This window comes from Cebidichthys violaceus, unplaced genomic scaffold, assembly GCF_023349555.1.
Source record: "Cebidichthys violaceus isolate CVI_PGR_0920_01 unplaced genomic scaffold, fCebVio1.0.p SCAF_2, whole genome shotgun sequence".
Taxonomy (NCBI): Eukaryota; Metazoa; Chordata; class Actinopteri; order Perciformes; family Stichaeidae; genus Cebidichthys; species Cebidichthys violaceus.
In genome coordinates, this window is record NW_027176372.1 from 15,361,962 (window position 1) to 15,384,404 (window position 22,443).

The following is a 22,443-nucleotide window of genomic DNA, read 5'->3' on the forward strand; positions in this document are numbered from 1 at the left end:
TCCAGTTGGTTAAATTTAACCTTTTTATGTGGAAAAAACAAACCTGGAACAAGCATTTTTAGGAGGTAATATCAAGTAATGTGTAGTGTATTCTTCCACCAATCTTGTTAGTTTTAATTTATAACCTACAGACGTTCTCGGTAGTGCAAGTTAGGAATGAGTGACTGATCAGGAACTATATTTAATGACAACGTTAGTTTAATGAGTCATGTCATTATGGTGTTGCTTAGCCACTGTTTACCAAACCAAACTATCCCATCATGCATGATATATTTTATCTAAGCGTGACAGAATAATATCATTTAACATGTATCTGACGTTAAACTTGACCAACTCTTCTAAAAACAACGACCGTTCACGTCTCGATCCGGAGCCCTCGTGGCCAAAATGAGAGACGAACGCCGAACTGTCACGTGAGCCCCGCAGTAACGTGACTTCCACAAACGGGAAGTGCGAGAAGAACAAACCGACAACTTCTGATATACACGTCTGGTTTCGCTCTGTACACAGTCACCGGTCTGTCCGTCAGTACGGGGCTGGACAGCCTGAAACACAGCGGATCTGAGAGTCCAGAAGGATCTACCAGACAGACAGGTGAGAGGACGTCTGGCGTCTTTTTTGTGCTCATTTAAAGCTGTTTTCTTCTTCTTGTCTGTCCACAGAGAACGCGCTGCCGCTGTTATCATATGACAGAAATCAAAACCTTGTGCTACATTGCGATTTCGTCACGGGATTCCCCTAGTCAATCACGAGCTTTCATTTAACGTTTTTAAAGTTACGTCTTTTGTTCGATTGTCATTCTTTTTCTTAGATTTATTGTCCTATTTATGATTATCATTGAGAACAATGTAGACTTATTACTCGTTTAAGGAAACGCAAAGTTTCTTTGGAAATACTTTTTCTTTGTTTAACGTTAATTTAATGTATGTGTTTGTAGTCGTCACTGTGAATGTAGGTAACACCCAGTCTTCATAAATGTTATAGTAAGTTTATAGGTACACCCACAGTCTGACACAGCTGCCCTGCAATAACTAAACTGGTATTAATGCAACTTCATGGTCATTTTTGGTGCTGCTGTGGTATTTTATCCACCACATTTATATCAACAGAGTCCATCTATATACAACACAATACAACTCGACAGCAGCCTCCAAAAAGAGCACAAAGTTGAATCAACACCTCTCTGAACCAGGGCCATCAAAATCTGAACATCTACCTTCATAAAGGTTTATTGCAGATCTTTTGTATCGGAATACATTCCTTTTAGCCTGATTTATTTTATTAACTGACGACCGAATGTATATTTTTATTTAGCAATGTTTTTTTTTTTTGGATATTAAAGAGGGATTTAGCTTGCAACAAAAAAAAATGAAACAATGGAAATCCCATCTGATCATCACAGTCAGGGGGACTTGATGCTTCCCTTTTCTTCAGCTTCCACTCATTAACTTCTCCATGGTCACATAGAGGCTTTTATTGTCCTACTGAAAATAAATGCCCCGTGTCAATTACTGCCTCTCTCCTCTATACTTTCTCAATGATATCCCTAATTCCACTATAAACTGCTGTACTTTGACTACGTTTGACGATATTCATTTTGACTTTTTTTTCCCGTGCAGGCAGTTATGGGCTCCATGTTTCGCAGTGAGGAGGTGTGCCTGGTGCAGCTCTTCCTTCAGTCAGGCTCAGCCTACAATTGTGTCAGTGAGCTGGGAGAACTGGGCCTGGTTGAATTCAGAGATGTGAGTTAATTAACCTCTTGGTTCATGATCTTGTGGTTAAATGAGCAAAGTCAAATACAGATGGAGGCCCATTGGCCTCCTAAACTAGTCAGCTACTGTTTGGGCCAGAATACTTTTCCACGTGTACCTACTTTACCCCCTGTTATGCTTATAATGCCTGACGTGCGAGCCACAGATTGTTTTCATGTGTTTTGGCTCCTATTAAAAGCATCTGATGATCATTACTCTCATGGGCTAAATGTGATTATCTTATGAAGTCACTTTGTAAATCTGAGTTTAGATGAGACAGTGAACTGATGGTTGTTTTGAGTCACTGTGAGACGCAGCAAATGACTGTCATCAGATGAACATGAATAACCCTTTTCCTATCCCCTCTGCTCCGACGCTTTAGTTGAATCCTAATGTGAACGCCTTTCAGAGGAAGTTTGTCGGCGAGGTTAGACGATGTGAGGAACTTGAGAAAACCTTTAGTAAGTATTGACTCATTGTTCCCCACCTACATTCTCGTGCATGTTTTTTATTTGTTACATTTGTTGAGGTGTTCCTTCATGACCTCCTTTTTCTGCCCTTTCAGCCGTCTTGGAGCAAGAGATCAATCGCTCCCTGTCTCCTCCCTTGCAGTGTCCCCTCCCTCCTCCATGCCCGATACCTTTGGCCCCTCAGCCTCGTGAACTCATCAACATAGAGGAGGAGTGCGAGAGGCTGGCCAGAGAGCTCAAAGAGGTGAGCGCTTAAAACAAGGCTGAGATGTTAAATCAAAGCAAAGCCTCTGTTGTCTCATTAGCACAATTTCAAAAGAGGTTAATTAAACTTATTGGCCTGACATATGATGATGTTGTTGTTGTTGTTTACTAGGTGTCCAGGAACAGAGACAGCCTCCGGGCTCAGCTGACCCAGCTCTGTCAGTACCAAGGAGTCCTGACCAGGACACACACTCTCACAGCCTCACAGGTGGGAAAAACAACATTTCTGCTGCAATTCTTGCATCATGTATTACCATTTCTTTTAAATATATTATTGCTCTGGTGTGAGCAAACTGTCTGTAAACTAAAACTACAAATAAACTTTCTTTGGCTTCATCTCACAGGCACCACCACCTGTACTGGAAAACCAAGGGCTGTTTGATAACCGCCAAGATATCCACCTCAGGTAGGTCTCATTTTCTTTAAAATGTCCATTATGTGCTTAATGATTTTTTAAAATCTATATTCAATGTATTGAACGTGTCTGCATCTTCTCTCTCTCAGTTTTGTGGCAGGAGTGGTCCATCCTTGGAAGGTCCCTTCCTTTGAGCGGTTATTATGGCGGGCATGTCGAGGTTATATCATTGTGGATTTCAGAGAAATGGAGGATCGACTCGTGCATCCTGACACGGTGGGAACTAAGAGACAGAGAGAGGGAATCATGGTTGAGAGATGGATATGAAAGTTATTTCTGTTCCAGGGACAGTCTCTGATCATTTGTCACATCTAATGAGTTTTGTTATGGGTGTTTCATCACAGCCGTTTGCTGTCTCTTCGTTTGCAGGGGGAAATGGTACAATGGACGGTGTTCCTCATCTCCTTTTGGGGAGATCAGATTGGACAGAAAGTCAAGAAGATATGTGACTGGTGGGTAAATCTGTGCATCACTTTGATTTTTTTTTTTTGTTCGTGTAAATTTCCACACTACAATGTCTGTTGAGCCTGCTGAATGTCTTTTGATTTCCCCTCCTCACAGCTTCCGCACACAGACATTTGCATACCCTGAGAGCACTGCTGAGAGAGAGGAGATTCTCCAGGGACTTCAAGGCAGAATTGAAGATATCAAATCAGTAAGTGCAATGCATGCTTATGAAAGCACAGATCAGTTTGTTGAACACTGATACAATTACCAATGTCTGCATCTGTACCGCTTGAAAATACTAGAAAGCACAAACATAGCAGTAATGTGGCTTTTCTTCAAAGAAGTGTTTTTCTTTCTCAGTTATTCTAAAACGCTCTCACTTCCCTGTACTTCAGGTGTTGTGTCAGACCGAGTCCTTCCTGCAGCAGCTGCTGATGCGAGCGGTGGCTGTGCTGCCCCTGTGGAAAGTGCGTGTGCAGAAGTGTAAGGCGGTCCAGATGGTGCTGAATCTCTGCAGCCCCTCCGTCACAGACAAATGCCTGATCGCTGAGGCCTGGTGTCCCGTTGCCAAGCTGCCTGAACTGCAGAGCGCTCTGAGAGAGGGAGGGGTACGTTGTAGATGAGGAGACTTGACATACAGTAGATGAGTAAACCAGCTAATTCCTCACTCTCTTCACCTTTTTCCCCAACTCTCTTCTCCGTCCTCAGAGGAAGAGTGGAAGTGGTGTTGACTCTTTCTACAACCGCCTGCCCTCCTCCACCCCTCCACCTACCCTGTTTCCCATCAACTCTTTCACAGCTGGTTTCCAGAACATTGTTGATGCCTATGGAGTGGCCAGCTACCGGGAAGTCAATCCAGGTACGTCTGCACACCTCTAAACAGGTTTCCTCATTAAAACGGATATGATGCTCAAAGTTAAAGCCAAAGAGTGTATTGTAAGTCAGGTCTTTTCCCTCATATGCCTCTGCAGCGGTGTACACCATCATTACATTCCCCTTCCTGTTTGCTGTGATGTTTGGGGATGTGGGTCATGGTTTACTGATGACTCTGGTGGCCCTCTGGATGGTCCTTGAGGAGAAGGACCCCAAATTGAGGAAAAACAGCAATGAGGTAATTCAGAGGATATTCACTCACAGACACACAGAATCTTAAGCTCAACACAAGGACACGACTTGTGTGACTGAGTTAAAATCCCATGGCAAGTGCTTATTTAGTTTGTTTTAAAAAGATTTGAAATAACAGAATGATGTTTTAAAAGAGCTGAAACAGGTTTTTGACCTTGCATATCAAATACTGAAATGAAATCGTTACCTGTGTTTCAGATCTGGAGGATGATGTTTGGAGGAAGGTATCTGATTTTGCTGATGGGACTGTTTTCTGTCTACACGGGGGCCATTTACAACGAGTGCTTCAGCAGAGGCCTCAGTACCTTCAACTCAGCGTGGCACGTGGGCCCGATGTTCGAGAAGAACATATGGAAGTGAGGACATTTCATACCTCTTTTGTTTTCTACACACACACACACACACACACACACACACACGTTGCTTCTTATCCATCTTACTTTATTGTATCATTTCTTTCAGTGCATCAGTCCTGGCAAAGAACCAGTACTTGTCCATGGATCCTGTTGTGTCTGGTGTTTTCACCACCCCATATCCATTTGGCATTGACCCGGTATGGCCGTCACACTTGTCAGACGTTTTCTGTCATGCTGTCACCTTGTTTGTCGCTGCATCCATCCTCATTCTCTTTGGTTTTGCGTCGTTGTCAGGTTTGGGGGCTGTCCAACAACAAACTGACTTTCCTTAACTCGTACAAGATGAAGATGTCGGTCATCATCGGTGTCATTCACATGACTTTTGGAGTCTGCTTGTCATTCTTCAACTATTGGTATGTAGTGGTTTACTTTTTTGGTACACCTCCATCCTTGATTCTTTCTGACTTACCTTCACACATACTTGTTTCGCTGCTTTCCCTCTACATTGTTTTTCCACAGGCACTTTGGCAAGATAGGCAGTGTGTTCTTTGTGCTGATCCCTGAACTGTTCTTCATGGTGTGTCTGTTTGGCTACCTGGTGTTCATGGTGGTCTTCAAGTGGATCGCCTATTCTCCTGCCCAGTCCAAAATCGCTCCCAGTATACTTATCCACTTCATAGACATGTTCCTCTTCACAGACAACCCTGAGAACCCAACGCTCTATGAAGGACAGGTGTGTGGTTTGTTCATTGTCCTAAACGGAACATATCATGTTTTACAATTTATCCACCAGCCTTTCTTTGAAAAGTCATAGTTTTTATATTAAAGAGTTCTGGAAACCGTATACATACAATCCTGTAACTCTTCATTTGCAGATTGTGGTGCAGAAGATCCTGGTGGTGCTGGCTCTGTGTTCTGTCCCTGTCCTCCTGTTTGGGAATCCCGCGTACGAATACATCACATTCAAGAGAAGACGGCGTCAAGTAGTGAGTCTGTGTTCGATGGAACTTTAACTCTCATTTTAGAGTTAAATGTATTTCCTGATGGATTTCTGGTTCTCTGCAACACCAGGAGGAAGACCGACGTCAGCTGTTGGCTGACGAAGGCTCCATCAACACTCGTCAGGGGGAGGTGGAGGCACGAGCTGCGGAAGAAGAGGTAAGAGAGAAGCCTGATTAACTTAATTAACTAAATGGATTAATTTGAGTCAGATGTGCTTTTGTGATTCTGCAAGTGTTTAATCTGTGCTTTCTGCAGGAGTTTGATGTTGCAGACAGGTTCATGCATCAGGCCATCCACACTATAGAGTACTGCTTGGGCTGCATCTCCAACACGGCCTCTTACCTCCGACTCTGGGCTCTCAGTTTGGCACATGCACGTTAGTGGCACTTATACTGACACACACGAACACAATGTACATACTCACATGATGCACACACACACACACACACACACACACAGACAGACTTCCTCTCTAAAACCAAACACACTCACACTATTCTTTTTTTTAGCCAGTTATTCATACACACGTGATGATTGTCTGTGATTTATTTGTGTCTCCACAGAGCTGTCAGAGGTGTTGTGGGTGATGGTGATGCGCATTGCCCTGAAGTGGGAGGGCTATGTGGGATCTATAGTCCTCTTTGTGGTTTTTGCCTTCTTCGCTATGTTAACTGTCTCCATCCTGCTAGTTATGGAGGGACTCTCAGCTTTCCTGCACGCGCTCCGTCTGCACTGGTAAGGATAAGAGGGAGGACATTTTTTTTTAAATACTAATAAGTAGACTGAATACAAGTAAAATTTGTGATAGCTTTTTGCTTTTGTCCATGTTTAAGTGGGATAGTTAGTTAGTTAATCAGTTATGTTATGAAAAGACCTTTTTAAAACACAAAAAAAGTACATAACTTCTATATACAACATTACATTGCAAACAAGGACCTTTGTCTCCTGTCCCAAGCTGCCACAAAAATACACAACTCTATGGTCCAACCAGTAGAACTCATTAGAAATAAAGGAAATGTTACGAAGTACAGCCCTAAAATAAGCAACAAAAATGAAATGCACTTCATCTTCCTCTCCCCTAAATCACAAAACAAAGTCTCAGTTTCAATAGGTAATGGTAACGTACCTAAACATAACTGCGCGCACAGAAATCTGCTTTGCATAAGGCTCTACACTAAAGTAGTTTGTCATCAGTCAATATGTTTGTAATTTATGTTTGTACCAAATATATCAACAGACCTTCCCCATAGTGAAGGGGTCCTGTGGTTCATCTCAATCTGCTTATTTGTTATGTATAAGTTGTGCATATTGCATGTAAAGTTGACTTTTTGACTTAAGGGTGTTTAAGCTCAGGGAGGCTCCAAAATGAAAAGGGTTCATCCTTTAGGTAGGATGAATGAGCTCAGTACATTTCATGGCCGTCTGCACGTTACATTTGGATATTTCTTGTGTGTAAATGGACATTTGTTACTGATGGTGGTGCTGAAGAAAAATGTTACGGTCACCCAACCATCCATCAAAAGTGTTCAGCTTCATGTACCCTGTAGAATAAACTGGACAGGTTTGTTGATGAAGAGATGTAGAGAGATGGGCGGGTGGATAAAAATGGATTATGTGTTGTAGATTCTACTGTTGCATGTTGACTTTGCTTCTCTCTTGCAGGGTGGAGTTTCAGAACAAGTTCTACAGTGGAACAGGCTACAAGTTGAGCCCTTTCTCTTTCTCATCGCTGATCAATGCATCAGCTGCTATCTGATCGGCCAAACCGTTACTTAGGATTGCCAAACTGTTATGTTAATGTATGTATATTAATGAATACTTGGACTACAACGAATCACATCAGAATGACTTTGTCTCCCCGTATTAATGATGGCATTCTATTGCCTGTAGGCTGTGAAATGGTTTAATTGACTTACACAATGATCATGACCGTAAAGACTGTTATTTTTGCATTGTTGAACGAGTCCCTATTTAATGAATTCCAATTTGCATTATATGAAATGAAAAAATATACTTTTGTATCCCCTTGCAAATTAGTTTTTTCACTGTCAGTGTTATGTTGTACTTTCTGATCAGTCAGTAGCTCAAAAAAAATATGAATAATTTACACTGTATGAACATGTATTACAGACATCAATTTTAAAAAGGGAAAGGACTCTGAATCTGTTCTGCAGTTTAAGGGAAGGTGTGGTTGTTGAATTGGTGTATACGCCAGCCCTGTAGGATTCTTCAATTGATAGCAGGGAATTACATGAATGATTTTCATGAGCCAAAGAACCTTTTTCCTCATTGTCATGTCTTCCGAGAACAACACACAACAGGTATTTATTGGTAGTAAATGTTTTTTCAGGTGCCTTACAGGGAATGAGGGCTTGTTTATCCTTTAAGTCAGACAGATGTTAACCTCCATTATCATGCCACTATTTTGAACTAAACTCTGCTTGGTCATGTTCTTTTTTTCTGCCGGTTTGCACTGTAAAAATGATCAAATTTGAACTGTAATTAAATTTTCTTGTTTAATCTTATTGTGGAAGTCCTTCCCTGAACAGGCTACCTTACCTGTTGTGTAGTCACACTGTTTATTGTGTCACTTATGTCTTCAACAAATTTGTGAACTTTCCAATGATGGAAGACATTAAAATCCTTATAAGTATAATGAGTAATACCACAATGTAAAAATAGGCCATTACAAGTAAGAAGTCTAGCATTCAAAAGCTGACTTAAGTAAAAGTAGTACTTGTACTATCCACAAAATATACTCTACATATCAAAAGTACCTATTAGACACAGTGGTATATGTGTAACATTGGATTATATTACTGATTAATTCATTAAGATGTAACAGACATTTTAATGGAGCTGACTTTTTAACTGACAGTTTAACTACCCTACAGTATATACAGTTAGGTTCATCTTTTATAATGCATCCTATTCTTAAGGTGATCATATGTTTTGTTTGTAAAATCTGTGAACTTCTCAGTTACTGTAGCTGTCAGATACATGTAATAGTATAATTGTGGGGTAAAAAGTATGACTGAAATGTAGTGAGGTAATGTTATAAAATGAGTAATAATTATAAAATGTACGCGGAACGTCCGAAGTGCTCGCGTTTGTTTCTGTCAGCGCTGCTTCCAAAGTAGCACCAAATAAACCGGATGTTGTCTGAATGTCAAAGATGGCGCTCCACATGTCACGGTGAATTCTTGTCCAATAGCAAGAGTCAAATACTTCATATGTTTGAGGACATGGCGTACGGTGTACGGTAGCACACTGACTAGACTTTAAGCGGTTGTTTTTATTTATGAAGTGAACACAATCGAGGAGAAAATGGCTTCCAGTTTACGGCTGTTGTTCGGACAAATTCGACGTCCAATTGTCGCTACAAATCAGACAGGTAACGTTGTTTTCATCCCAGCTGTTTTACCTTTTATGCATCATAATCTCAAATACTCAATGCCAACGTAACACGCTGGTGGAAGTTTCTCTGTAGCCTTTGTTTTATGTATCTGCTTGTCTGTCCCCCAGCTCGGTGTCTCAGTCAGGCAGCCACTCAGCCAGAGCCCAGCTCGGATGAAAACGAAGCCGTGAACCCGACCTTTGTGAACAGAAACCCCCGGAACTTGGAGCAGCTTGCTCTGGCTGTGAAGGACCGGGGCTGGAAGACGATCTGGCCCCACCGGGAGTTCTACCACAGGTCTGTACGTTGTATGAATAAAAAAAAACACGTCTTATTCTTTTACTTCCAGATCTAAATTCGAGAGACTGCGAGATCCTCCTTGTGGCACTGGCACCTCAGTGGCACTTCAGCGGCAAGCGTCAGTCAGGTGCCACAACTGTGGCAGTCGCTCGCTCGCTCGCTCGTTAATAAGCTGCCGAGCTGAGCGGGTGGAGCCACATTTTCTGACAACACTCATTGTTGTCACGATAGGATTTTGATTAAACTATATTACGAACTGTATTGCATCAAACAATAAACAGATTAATCGAAAAGTAGTAGAAGATTATTATTGGATAATAATTAATGGATAAATTAATATTAAATCGCATGTAGTCAATTATTGTTGCTAGCATACTCCCATCGGCCCACGTTTATTTATTTATATTTATTTATTTTTTCTTCTAATGTTACCTTGGTGTGTGCTTGCACCATAGACTAACAGTTGACTTGCATACGGTCATTCTATTGCCTTCACTTTTATTTTGACATTTGTTTATTTCCGGACTACCTGTCTTACTTTGCGTCGCTCTTCAAAAGAAAAAAACAAATAATCCATAAAACAGACTATCAAAACGTACACGGACCAGGGGGGCAACAATCCTCTGACGCCTAGTGGCACTGCTCTGACTACTGGCGACACTCCTGTGACAACTGTTGGCACTGGCAGCTTGTGGCACATAATGACACCTACATATAAGCAGAGGAAGAGTGAAAATTTTACTTTTTTTTTTTTTAATGATTCGACAATTTAGGCATAACCACTTGTCAGGGTCATGCTTGGATGTCACGAAAAAGTGAAAAACAAACAAAAAAGAGTGAAAAACGTATTAGTTATTGATTATTGCAGCTGGTAATCTTTGACTATTAAGGCCTAATAATAAAGATAGTAAAGATTGTATTTTTATTTCAAAACGGTCTAAATCATGACGTTGATGGCGGAAGTATTTAAATAAAGTAAAAGTTGAACCTGGTTGCTCACAGGCATACCGTTATAAGCCAGCTACATAGATTGACTTATTCGGACCGTTACTGAGTTACATTTCCCATCCGATTTCAATGGGTGCTGTTTATATTCAGGGGTTTATGATCTACGTGTTAGAAAACATGTTTTTTTCTCCAGTTAATTAGAATCTACTATGATGATAAAACTGATTTATGGCAGCTGACCTATCGTAACAACAATGGGTGCTCTCAGGAAATGTGGCTCAGCTCAGCAGCTTATTGACGGGTGCCGAACGAGTGTCGCTCGCTTGCCACAGTTGTGGCACCTGACTGACGCTTGCCGCTGAAGTGCCACTGACTAGTCACTGAGATGCCACAGTCCTGGCGCCTGACTGACACTTGCCACAGACTAGCCACTGCGGTGCCAGTGCCACAAGGAGGATCTCGGCCTTGCACACACCTAAATTCCCCGCATTACTGCTGTCCCGCTTACTTCTGTTTTACCATGTTTGTCTGTCCCGTGTTTTCAGGTTGGAGTTTTCTCGCACCCAGCATCATGTGATGGCCCACGTGTTCTCCAGCAGCTCTCCTGTCCCGGTGCTTTCCTGCTCAACCAAGGAGTGGGCGCTGAAGAAGGAGCTGGCTTCCACACGCTGCGTGGCGGCGTGTCAGGCTGTGGGCGAGGTGCTGGCACATCGATGCCAGCAGGCTGGCATCACCAGAATGGTGTACAGGGCCATTCCCTGGACGTACCGCTCTGACGCTGTAAGTACTTGCAGCACAAACTGCTGTTAGTAAATGTATTTGTATGTCTTTTTTCCCCCTAAACTTGTCTCTCCCTGACTTTTCTCTTTCACAGGTACAGTCATTCAGGGCAGCAATGAAAGAGGGAGGAATCACCCTTAGTGAACCCAGAAGAAAATACATTAGTTCCTGAATTCATGTGTCATCTATCACATCTGTTGTTATTTTAAAATGTCCTCTGTATCCCTTACTCTCTGCTCTTTTGTGAATTAAGACTGTATTGTTATTAAGTTGAACAGCAAATGACAATATAAAAACAAAAGGAGTGACGAAAGTAAGGTTGCTTGTCCCTGTGCTTTGTCTCTTTTAGAAGCAAACAACTTCAGGTAATATATGATGGTATGTTGGTACAGTTCAGGCCATCACATTGTACAAAGTTTCTTAATCAAACCAATGAAGGTGGTTAGAATGACTTCTTTTTTTTGACATGCTATACTATGACTTGTTTTTACATGCTATACTAAGACTATATTATGTTGAAAAAAGTAATTGTATAGTATGTCAAAAAAAGTCAGAGTATTTCGAAAAAAGTTCTAAAAAGCCATTGTATCGTGTGTTGGAAAAAGTTTTTATAAAGTCACAATATATTACGTCGGAAAAAAGTCATAGTGTGTATGTCTAAAACAATACAAAAAAGTAATTATATAGTATGTCAAAAAAATTCGAAAAACAAGTCATTGTATAGTATGTTGAAAAAAGTCCCCAAAAAATTATAGTATGGAAAAAAACATCATAGTATCGTACTTGGAAAAACGTTTTAAAAAGTCATTGTCTGACTTTTTTTTCCAACGTAATATATTGTGACGTTTAAAAAACCTTTTTCTATGCTATGATGATTTTTTCCATACTATAATTTTTTGGCGACTTTTTTCAACATACTATAATATGACTTTTCGACCAACTTTTTACTTTTTTGACATACTATACTATGACTTTTTACTATGACGTAATATATTGTGACTTTTTAAAAACTTTTTTCCAATGTACTATCCAATGGCTTTTTATAACTTTTTTTACATACTGTACTATGACTTTTTTCGACTTTTTTAAAATACTATATGACTTCTTTGATATGCTATACGATGAATTTTTTCGACACACTGTTCTATGACTTCTTTTTCCGAAGTACTATATTATTACTTTTTAAAAACTTTTCTAACATACTATACAATGACTTTTTCTAAATACTTTACTATAACGTTTGTTTACATACTATAATTTTTTTTGAGGACTTTTTTTAGACATACTATATTATTATTTTTTACTTTTCTAACATACTAAACAATGGCTTTTTTTGACATATGACAAAATATTACTAATATAAAAATCATGGCATTTGATTGTTGCATCTTGCAGCTGTGTACAGAGTGTAGTGTGTTTCAGGTCCACCTCTCCTCACATTGATGTCCTCATCTCAAATCCAGCCTGCTGCTCCTCGATTAATATCTTGTCTTTCCTGTGAGAGCCAACAAAGAAGACAAATGAGCTCCGTAAATGGGCTGTAGTGAAGCGTTTCAGGAATTCTGGGGCAATTATTTCAAAACATGTAATCTTGATCAAAATGATCCCAATAATAAAGTCTTCCTGTTTTCAGTCAAGGATCAAAATTATCTCATTGACATGACCCTTGGGTCCTCTGGTGTATTATTTAGACAGGAAACAAAGCGTTTGGTTTGAGTATGATCATTTATTTATTTTCACTCATAGTGTTTGTTGTAAACAAGAGTGAAGTGCAGACAGTAGAGAGCTTTTTTTTTTTTTCATAGTACAGTGTGATGCTGGCTCAGGCAGTGGGGACAGTGTGTGTTGGGGTTATAAAGTGCAGGTTAAATGAAGTAAATGGGCTTTAGCTTGGGTTCACTCAATAAAAATAATACCAGCATGAACATAGAATATTCCACATCAGCATCCAGTGATAATAAGTCTGAAAGCAGTATTTTGAATAACTTACCTCAATCCATTAAATGTCTATATCAATACATGAGAAAACCCTGAACATTTTTGCTCTCCCATGTTGGTATGAAAACACAAAACATGCACCCGGCAATTATTTGTTGATACATCTATACTTTGTATTTCTGCATACATGCAAACACTTTGGGCAGTCACATTTATACTGTAATCAGAGAAACAGCACAACAATCATACAATATGCAGCCACCACCTCATAATAAAAACATTAAAAACACCAGTCATTCATATTTTGTATTTCATTCTCAGGTTGAAGGCACTCATACAGCCCTGGTGTTTAAATAGAATGAATACAATTATAATGGGGGGCATTGGTTCTCAGTGTACCGACATAACGATTTTCGATTTAATATAATCATTGGCACATTGGAACACACTGTTTGGCAAACAGGCAAGTGCCATAAAACTGGCCCTGACTTGGTCCGTGATGCACAGCTTAGATAAAGTTAAAACTTCCTCATGTCAACAACTAACGTGAGAGAGCAATGAGAGACAATATTAATTGTTTTCAAAAACCATCTACCTTGGATTGGCAGCATAGAGCCTCATATTTACAGAGGAAAAGAAAAAGGAACAGAGTAATTGCATAGATATCATCTCTGGAGTGGTGATGCAAGAGCTGAAGAAGGGAAGAGGGAACAAGGGGGGGAGGGAGAGACCGGTAGGTCTGTATGTGGTAGGATATGTTCAAAAAACACAAAAAAAACAAACATAATAATACAGCAATGGACACCGATACTGACTTCACCCATCGCATATCATGGCTTTCATTGGTTTAGCAATATTACAGCAAAATCCTTTTGTCAAAAGTGACCCATCAGCTATAACATTATGAACCGAGATATGCAATGAAACATAAATTAAAACTTTCATCATCTAAATAACCTCAAATATAAAGCCAAAGCGGTATCAGTGTATAAAAAAACCCCAAAGATTATTCCCCCCACTATCTAATTCCTCCTCTGCCTCCTTTAAGGGTCCCCGCCCTACTGTAGCTCTTCCATCTCTTTGATCCGTTTAGGGTTTGCTTTGACCGTCATCCGGCAGGCTTCGTGGTTCAGGTGACACATCCACACACGCTCTCTGGTGAATCAGACCCCGCCGCCCTTGGCTACACATCCGCTGCACTGGAGACCGCCTCGGACTGCCAGGCAGCTATGAAAGCAACAAAGAAGAAGAAGAAGTGTAGCTTATAGAGCAGCTCAATTTAATAAGAATTTCAACACCAGGCTCCTCTAAATCTTCTCAACCATTTGTGTGTACAACATCGTAACTATAAAGACACACTGGCTCTCTGCTTCATTTACCTGTTCACGTCCTTTATCCTCATCACTGATGGACTGCATGAGGGAGAAGAGGTTCATCCTGCCGCTGCGATTAACGCTCGGAGAAACCTTGAGATGAGAAAGAGAAACAAAATGAACAGCAAAAGATTTAGTGAAGGAGCGAGGTCTGCACCACAAAAAGAGACACGTGCAGATAAGCGGCTTCAGATGCAGCGTGTGTGAGTATCGATGTCTGCTCACCACGTGCGGTTCACTTATTGTGATAACAGGGGCTCCTGTCTGCCCGAGGCCCTGGTTGGTCTCAGGTTGGGGGGTTGGATCTTCAAACACCTGGGTGTGTTTGGAAAGATGAAAGGATTGAACATAAAAACAATCTGCAGGATTTAAAGTGCTAATATCATAAAATTGACGTAACCGATTACCTGTATGTCTGGATTATCTTTTTCATCTGGGATACCTGAATCTCTTTCATCTGGACTCTCTATATCCCCCTCATCACCCAGCTCATAGTCATCCTCGTCACCCTCATCCTCCTCCTCCTCCTCCTCCTCCTCCTCCTCCTCCTCCTCCTCGTCATCCTCTTCTGGCTTTCCTTCCTCCCCTCCCTCCTCTCGTACTGACTTTTGTCTTTGGTCTCTTGACTTTCGCCTCCAGAGTCTGCTGTGACGCTGCTGGCTGAAAATGAGAAAGGAACATAAGTCACAATCCTCACATGAACACCCAAATAAATACCTCAAAAGCCACAAACAGCGGCAAATTCAAGAAATGCTTATATGTTCATGTCTGCAAAGCTTTTGTCACAACAGATTATTGATTTTGGAGTAGAGACTCTTCATACAGCATTAGGCCTAACACTATGCCTGACCTCGCATTTAGGATGCCGTTGTAAGTCTGCAGCTGCTTCATGAAGCCTTCATTGGGCTTGATGATGGACCGGCAATCCCTAACATAGGCCAACGCCATATCCAGAGTCCAGTGATGCTGCTTCATGGCGTAGGCAATCACCGTGGAAGCAGAGCGAGAAACGCCCATCTTACAGTGCACCAACACGGCCTGTCCATGTTTCCTGCAGTGCACAGAAATCAAGGGAAACTCACTCGGTGGTTCAGAGATTCAGAGCAGAAAGCCTGACATCATTGGCATTTTTCCCTTTTGCTGGATACCCTGAGCCCTACGGTGGTTATCATGATCTGAATAGAAAACAGCAGGCCCAGAGGCTGTTGCTGGATACCCGGATCTACTGTTTACGAGTTTAATACTACTTTCGGGTACATTTTTTTCATTCATTTTAAAGATACTATAAAACTATTAGGTAGCATACGGTTCATGGTGATGTGGATTTAAGGCTTAGTAATTGAACAAATGTGTGATGTGGTTAATGAAACAAATGTGATAAGGATCTGCTTGTCAACAACTGTAATCTGCAAAGGACTGCACAATGCCTTTTCACAAGTTTGGATTTGAAGTGTCTTCTAATGTTTGGGGTTTCAGGACTACCTGGCAGTGTTGATGAAGTTGTATGTGTCTGTCCAGTGAGGGAGCAGGTCGCTGGCTTCCACATCGTACAGTCTGATGTTCATATAAGTGAAGGACTCTGGGAAAAAGTTGTCGATCTCCCTCGTCACATTCAGAATGTAGCCCACGCTGAAAAACATACAGACATAAACTTAGAGACACTGAGGTGACACAGTAATACACAATTCAGTATTACCCTTGTTATGAGACAATGGGAAATAGACAACAACAACAGACAGAGCTGTAGAAAAATGTTGTAGGTGAAAACACTGACTTGTTTTTCTGCAGCTCCTCAATGTTAGCTGCGTTCCACTCAGAGCCCTGAAACCAGATAAAGAAGTAAAGGTTCAGTCGAAGGCACAGAGAACAAAAAGGAAAGGGCCGACAGAGTCATCTTCCCTATCGTTGTCAACACAGCTGTCCCACAAAGGGGAAGTTACGGTCACATGTCAACATCCTGGTGAAGGCTCACTTCCGTCAGTTTATTGACTAAAGCATAGGAAAGACTTCTCACCATGCTGATATAATAAAGTCCATTGCTGTCTTTGAAGCTTCGCAATCACTCACCAGGTAAAGGAAGTCAAATATTTTGGAGGGTTTGTCCATCTGAGCCATGGTGACCAAGATCTCATTGTCGATGTACTCCTTAAAGGGTCTCATGTCGAAGCCTATCCTGGTCTCTAGGGCAGAGTGCACCTGCAGTGGAAAAGGAAAGATTAAATTACACAGGCGAACATACATTCTCTTATTTCTGTAAGCTTTTATTTTCTGCCCGTGTGTCTTACCATTTTAGACGTGAGGTTGTCCAGGTCTTCTGTCCTCATGACGTCTCTCAGGTGCTCTTTGATCAGCCCCTCGTTGGAAATTCTCTCTGCCGAACTACCCGTGCAAGAAAAAGTGAAACTTAAGCACAAGCTGACATGTGTGTGTGCTAGGAATAAAAAAACAGACGAAAACATGAATTATATTTCCACATACACAGAAAAGGGGGAATGTACCTACATATATTTACTTAACTACAGTTTAGAAGCACTTGCAGTTTACTTACCCCTCTCCATTACTGTCCCTGCGGACCGACTCCAAGTCGTTCAAGACCTCCCACTCGTTGAGGCATAGGCGGTCTGACTCGATGTGCTCGTGGTAGTGCAGGGCCCACTCCAGGCCATTGCCTGGGATCACCGCTGCATTGACCGCCCGCTCGCAGCATCCGTGCAAAGCCTGCAGCACTGACCTAACAGCGGAGAGGAGGACAGAAGATGATGTGTTTTTGAGGTTGAAAATGCAAGATTTAAAGTGAGGTAAGACATGTAGTTGTTGATGAGGTGTTTTAGGGTGTGATGTGCTGGACGCCATCATATTTAACTTAACTCACCACATGGTCTGCATGGAAACAGGCTTAAAAATTCGGATCTCTTCAGCTGTGGTCACGCTAAAACCGCTAAAAAAAGAGAGAAATAAAGAAGTATGAGCTACTATTCTAAGACTGAATAACAGAACTGAGGAAGTAACACTGTAATAAGAAGCATTACTGGACTAAAACAAAGGAGGCAGAAAGGTTATTCAGTGTAAATTAGTGATGACTGTTGTAAAGAACATAGAGAAGGAAAATGTGAGGACAGCAAGTTGGAAGTGTGACCCAGCCTGATGAGGGAGAACATGCTGGTGTGACATGGCAGCAGATCAGAGCATCTTTTTTCACTCTGCATGTGAAAGCAGATTAGTTGAAACGCAGCGGTCCACAGCAGAGCTCGACTGTTTTTAGAGCTGCCAACTCTCAGTTCTACATCCTCCTCTAAGCACCGACAGCTAAGAAAAACTGTGTCATAAGTGACTACAAGCCAACAAAAACACTCTCAATCATTCTAATCAAAGCATAGCTGGATGTTATGGTCACAAAGATTTTCACAAAAAATTAGTTGGAGTGGACATTTGGGGATCTGGTTGCACTATAACCTTCTAAACTCTCACTAACCATTTCCTTACCGACACAGAAAGAAGCTCACCGTACTTTACTTTCATTTCATTGCAGAAACGCATGATCTCCATGCTTATGTAAGGGTCTGAGTGACGGATAGGAGCAGTTGTAATTCATGGAGAATGATTCAGCTCCATAAATAGAGATCATTATGCATTCACATTAGCTCTGGCCAGATTCCCAGACATCAGCCTGCACCGTCTGTGCTGCAGCCTCACAAACTCCTTGTATGTTCGTTTACAGTTTCAATTTATTCCCTCATTCCCTTTAAAAAAAATAATTAAAAAAAACATATTTCGTACCCATCTCCGTCCAGATACACCTGTGTGTCGCTCCATACTGGCAGAACCAGGCCGATGGTGCAGTGATCGCTGCAAAGAGGCACAGAGGAGGCACAGAAACACAAATTTGACTTTACAAGGCTAAACCAGAAATTATTAACGGAATGGAAATCTTATCTTTGAGACACTGTACACCTGCATCTTGGTTACACACACACACACACACACACACACACACACACACACACACACACACACACACACACACACACACACACACACACACACACACACACACACACACACACACACACACACACACACACACACACCTTTCTGGGTTGGGGAAATCCATGCCCAGCAGGATGCTCTCTTGTTTGTTGCCGATGGTGGAGACAACGATCAGATACCTGACTCTGACCGAGCTGACGGACTCCAACTGCACCGCCTGCATGACAGCGTGCAGAGGACCAGAGCAGCACAAAGGATGTGTGGAACAGAGAAGGAGACAAAAGGGAGGGCAAGAGGAGTGAGGCCCAGAACAATTCATGTATTTTAAATGCAAGATGTTGCAGTTTCCTCTGAAGTATGAAGTTACCCATCAAACCAAATAAACCTGATTACACAGTGAAAAGTAGCTTCTTTGGCCTTCCTGGTAAAATCAAATCAGAAACATCAATGTTGTGTTTGAACTGGTTATAGTCCACTTAATGAACCACACCTGTTCTATTTTCACATGTTTTGGCCCATTAACTAAACAATAAAATTTTTATTCGACCAAGTTACACATTGATGCAATGGTAACACAGCTGAAAGTTAAAATAGTGTATTCAAGTCCTTATGGGAAGCTATTAAACACCTTTACCTGAGATATGATTATACAGACTGATGGAAAGGATTACTTTGCTAACCAAGTAAAAATTCTATCTGCATGTCATTTTTCCACTTGTACTGATCTGATTTGCGACACGCAGGTAAACACGAGGCCTCACCAGCTTCACGGTGTCTTCTGGTCGGAGCTGTTCAATCATGGCGTGAAGGTGTTTGCGCCGTCTGTCTGGAGCTCCACCGCCTTCCTTCACAGGAGAAGCTGGAGTGGGAAAAGTCTCTTCATCAAGGCTCACCCTGTCGCCCTCTTCCAGCAGAAGGACTGCCCCCTTCACAAGGGCAAAGCTCTCCCTAAAGATGGATAGAGATCTCTTAGTATAATCATTCTTTTAGGACTGGAATTAGATGGCAATTAACACAGGTGTACAGCTACCTTTTCTGAAGTCTCCCTCTTCTTTGGAGGCTTTCATCCTTAAAAAATAAAATCAAGTAAATCACAAGAAAGCCTCGTCAAGAAGACACAAATGTAGTTATAGAAATATTTAGCTTGTGTGATTCAGTTTCTCAAATGTTTTTTGTTTTAATGAAGACAGTACATTTCTGTTGTATAGACTGTTGATATATATACTACTATTGTATTACACAATATGAGTAAATGTCAGTTTTTTATGTTCCCAAAGCAGCACGTTTCTAACTGGATGAGTACTGAAGTGTTGACACACTAACACATTTTCTGGGAACATTGGAGGCAAAGTGTGTGTGAGATGTCTTTCCTGTTGAGAAGTGTGGACACAAAAGGCTGGAAAAAATGTTCAGTAATTCCTCGGGTGAAATGTGGTGCAACACAGATAAGGTGCCGTGGAAGACTGAAGTGAGGAGACAGCCACAAAGAATGATATTTAAGCACAGGGGAGAGGACACTAAGAGGTTTGGGGTAAAAACTGTAAAAATATATTGGTAGTGAGATTATAGAAGGATACGATGTTAAGGAAAAATACAATGCAAGAGTGGGGAGGGGGGGAAGAAACACACACAAGAGAGAGAGAGAGAGAGAGAGAGAGAGAGAGAGAGAGAGAGAGAGAGAGAGAGAGAGAGAGAGAGAGAGAGAGAGAGATAACAAGGGTTTACAGGGAGAGAAACTTGAGACAGTAACATTACCTGTTACGCAACTGACAAGTCCAGACAGAGTCAAGAAAAAAAAAAAAAGAAGAAATTAAAGAGGAGAAATGGGCAGTAGCCAGGAGAGGAACAATGAGGGTTTGAAGAAGAAAAAAAGGAGATAATACAAGTTAAGATAGCAGAGTGATTAGATACTGTAACAACATATGCAAAAAAATGAGACTAGGACCCACAGTCAGGTCATTTATGGTTTAGTTGGCAATGACAAAGACCAGCAGAACAGACAGGCCTTGGATGTAAAGTTAAATAATCTTAATGATAGAGTGAAAGAAGGACAGAAGATAAAGTTAAAAGACAGCGGGTGATGATACAGTGCTTACATGATTATAAGTATCCATTGAAAAACTACAGAGGCAGTGAGCATTTAGACAAACAAATGGTGATCCAATCACTGTAATGAATGTGAATGGCTCTTTGGTGATGATGACTATATCTGTGGCATGTTAGGCCTGTAAGCCCACCGATGTGATCACGTCCCTGGGAACAACTGAAAATCAAAACAGCCTCCTTCTCTTTCAGGCAAATGTAGTGATGAGGGACACATCCAGGAATGTCTGCTCTCTACGCAGAGCGTAGAGGGTCCTGCATCAACAGCTCTCATATATATATATATATATATATATATATATATATATATATATATATATATGTGTATGTATGTATGTATGTATATATATATATATATATACATATATACACACACACATATATATATATATATATATATATATATATATATATATATATATATATATATATATATATATATATATTTATGTGAATCCCACTTTGTAAATAAAACTTTAAAAGAATAACATATCTTAGGATATAATGCAAAACGCCCAACTTGTGTCATTGAACTCACTGGAGCGGAGGAGATGGATGGGAGCCTATGCAGGGTCAACAGAGCCATTGCAGAGTACAGCACTGTCTCCACTAATGCTGGTGTTGAAGGCAGGCTCAGACAGGCTCGGCAGGTTTCAAAAGTGTGCAGTGGGCGTGGCCAATAGAGGGATTTTTTTTCTCTGAAATGAAATGTGGATATTGGGGTTTGATTACAACTCATTAATTGGCTTTATATCAGAGATGCCTAAAGAGGCTGAGGAAACGAACTGTCTGATGTAGGGAGTCCTATGAAGTAAAAGGAAAAGTTGGGCAATGCGAGCATATATAACATGGAGTATATGACTTAGTCACATCTCTAGTTGTGTTAGACCATCCTTGCTCAATGACCTTATTGGATTTAAAGGATATGTTTGCATCAATGTGGCATGACATGCCCCTTGATATTTTGGTAATTCTGGTTATTTAATCTATAAAATGGTTACTCAATTGAGTTTCAAGAAAATGTCAATATGTTCATGATACATACAAATACCTCGGTATAACCGATTTCAATTGTCATCCTTTACACTGGAACAAAACTGCATTCCTTTAGTGCCACACACTTGTATTGTGTACTCAATAAAAACAAACTAAAGACTGTAAAAATAACCAAAAGATTAAACAACCTAACATACTTATATAGTTTCTTCTTGCGCTTATTACATAGAGTGTAATGATTGTTGATTAAGCATATAATGAGCTGTCTCAGGTCATCAAGCATCAGTAATATTAGCCATTATAAATCTTAAGCTGTAATAAATAATGATCTTCTCATAAAGGGGTTGTGTGGACTGTTGCCCATCTAACAGGCGGTGCATTATATGTGACATGCAGACAATACACTCATTTATCTCCTGACATTGTTAACAAGTGAGTAAAAATAAAGAAGTGGTTTGATCCTCACTGACCGCGGTTCGTTACTGCAACCAACAAACAAGCAGCTAGCCTCTTACAACCAGTCCAAGCTAACAGCTGACGCTAACATTACCCGCCGCAAACATGAATATCTCTACACATTTTCATGTCCTCACCTTTTACAGACAGGGACCCCAGATCTTATTTCCTGCTTTCAAGTCTATTTTGTTTCCTCGAGTGTCGAGTGCTCCTTTATTCCGCCCTCTGTCGCCTGTGAGGGAGAAGTCTTCACCGTTTACAGCTCGGCGGCTGCACCACGGGCTGCACTAGTGGAGGGGTGATTACACCACTGAAGCAGCTCGAGGACAGGAAGT

General features: G+C 41.0%; 3 protein-coding genes across 3 annotated transcripts; 2 read left to right on the top strand and 1 right to left on the bottom strand.

The window, feature by feature from the left end:
* Nucleotides 1-470: 470 nt before the first annotated feature.
* On the top strand, nt 471-8,350 carry tcirg1b (T cell immune regulator 1, ATPase H+ transporting V0 subunit a3b). The gene is made up of 21 exons (XM_068714684.1): nt 471-594; nt 1,620-1,742; nt 2,134-2,212; nt 2,317-2,465; nt 2,598-2,693; nt 2,830-2,891; nt 2,990-3,116; nt 3,270-3,352; nt 3,462-3,555; nt 3,743-3,955; nt 4,056-4,206; nt 4,319-4,458; nt 4,671-4,828; nt 4,935-5,025; nt 5,123-5,241; nt 5,348-5,561; nt 5,704-5,814; nt 5,900-5,986; nt 6,086-6,206; nt 6,394-6,565; nt 7,493-8,350. The coding sequence occupies exons 2-21, from the start codon at nt 1,626-1,628 to the stop codon at nt 7,584-7,586; spliced, it is 2,478 nt and encodes an 825-aa protein (XP_068570785.1). The 5' UTR covers nt 471-594; nt 1,620-1,625; the 3' UTR covers nt 7,587-8,350.
* Nucleotides 8,351-8,974: 624 nt separating this feature from the next.
* On the top strand, nt 8,975-11,572 carry mrpl18 (mitochondrial ribosomal protein L18). The gene is made up of 4 exons (XM_068714687.1): nt 8,975-9,224; nt 9,356-9,524; nt 11,021-11,255; nt 11,350-11,572. Exons 1-4 carry the CDS (start codon nt 9,158-9,160, stop codon nt 11,425-11,427), a joined length of 549 nt encoding a protein of 182 aa, XP_068570788.1. The 5' UTR covers nt 8,975-9,157; the 3' UTR covers nt 11,428-11,572.
* Nucleotides 11,573-12,915: 1,343 nt separating this feature from the next.
* Nucleotides 12,916-22,386, bottom strand: ssh3 (slingshot protein phosphatase 3). The gene is made up of 17 exons (XM_068714686.1): nt 22,246-22,386; nt 21,195-21,354; nt 19,584-19,621; nt 19,315-19,501; nt 18,655-18,770; nt 18,344-18,412; nt 17,439-17,504; nt 17,115-17,297; nt 16,852-16,945; nt 16,634-16,762; nt 16,341-16,387; nt 16,049-16,195; nt 15,417-15,617; nt 14,974-15,226; nt 14,792-14,881; nt 14,573-14,659; nt 12,916-14,420 (listed from the first exon to the last, which is right to left on the bottom strand). The coding sequence occupies exons 2-17, from the start codon at nt 21,240-21,242 to the stop codon at nt 14,283-14,285; spliced, it is 1,893 nt and encodes a 630-aa protein (XP_068570787.1). The 5' UTR covers nt 21,243-21,354; nt 22,246-22,386; the 3' UTR covers nt 12,916-14,282.
* Between the last annotated feature and the right edge of the window lie 57 nt (nt 22,387-22,443).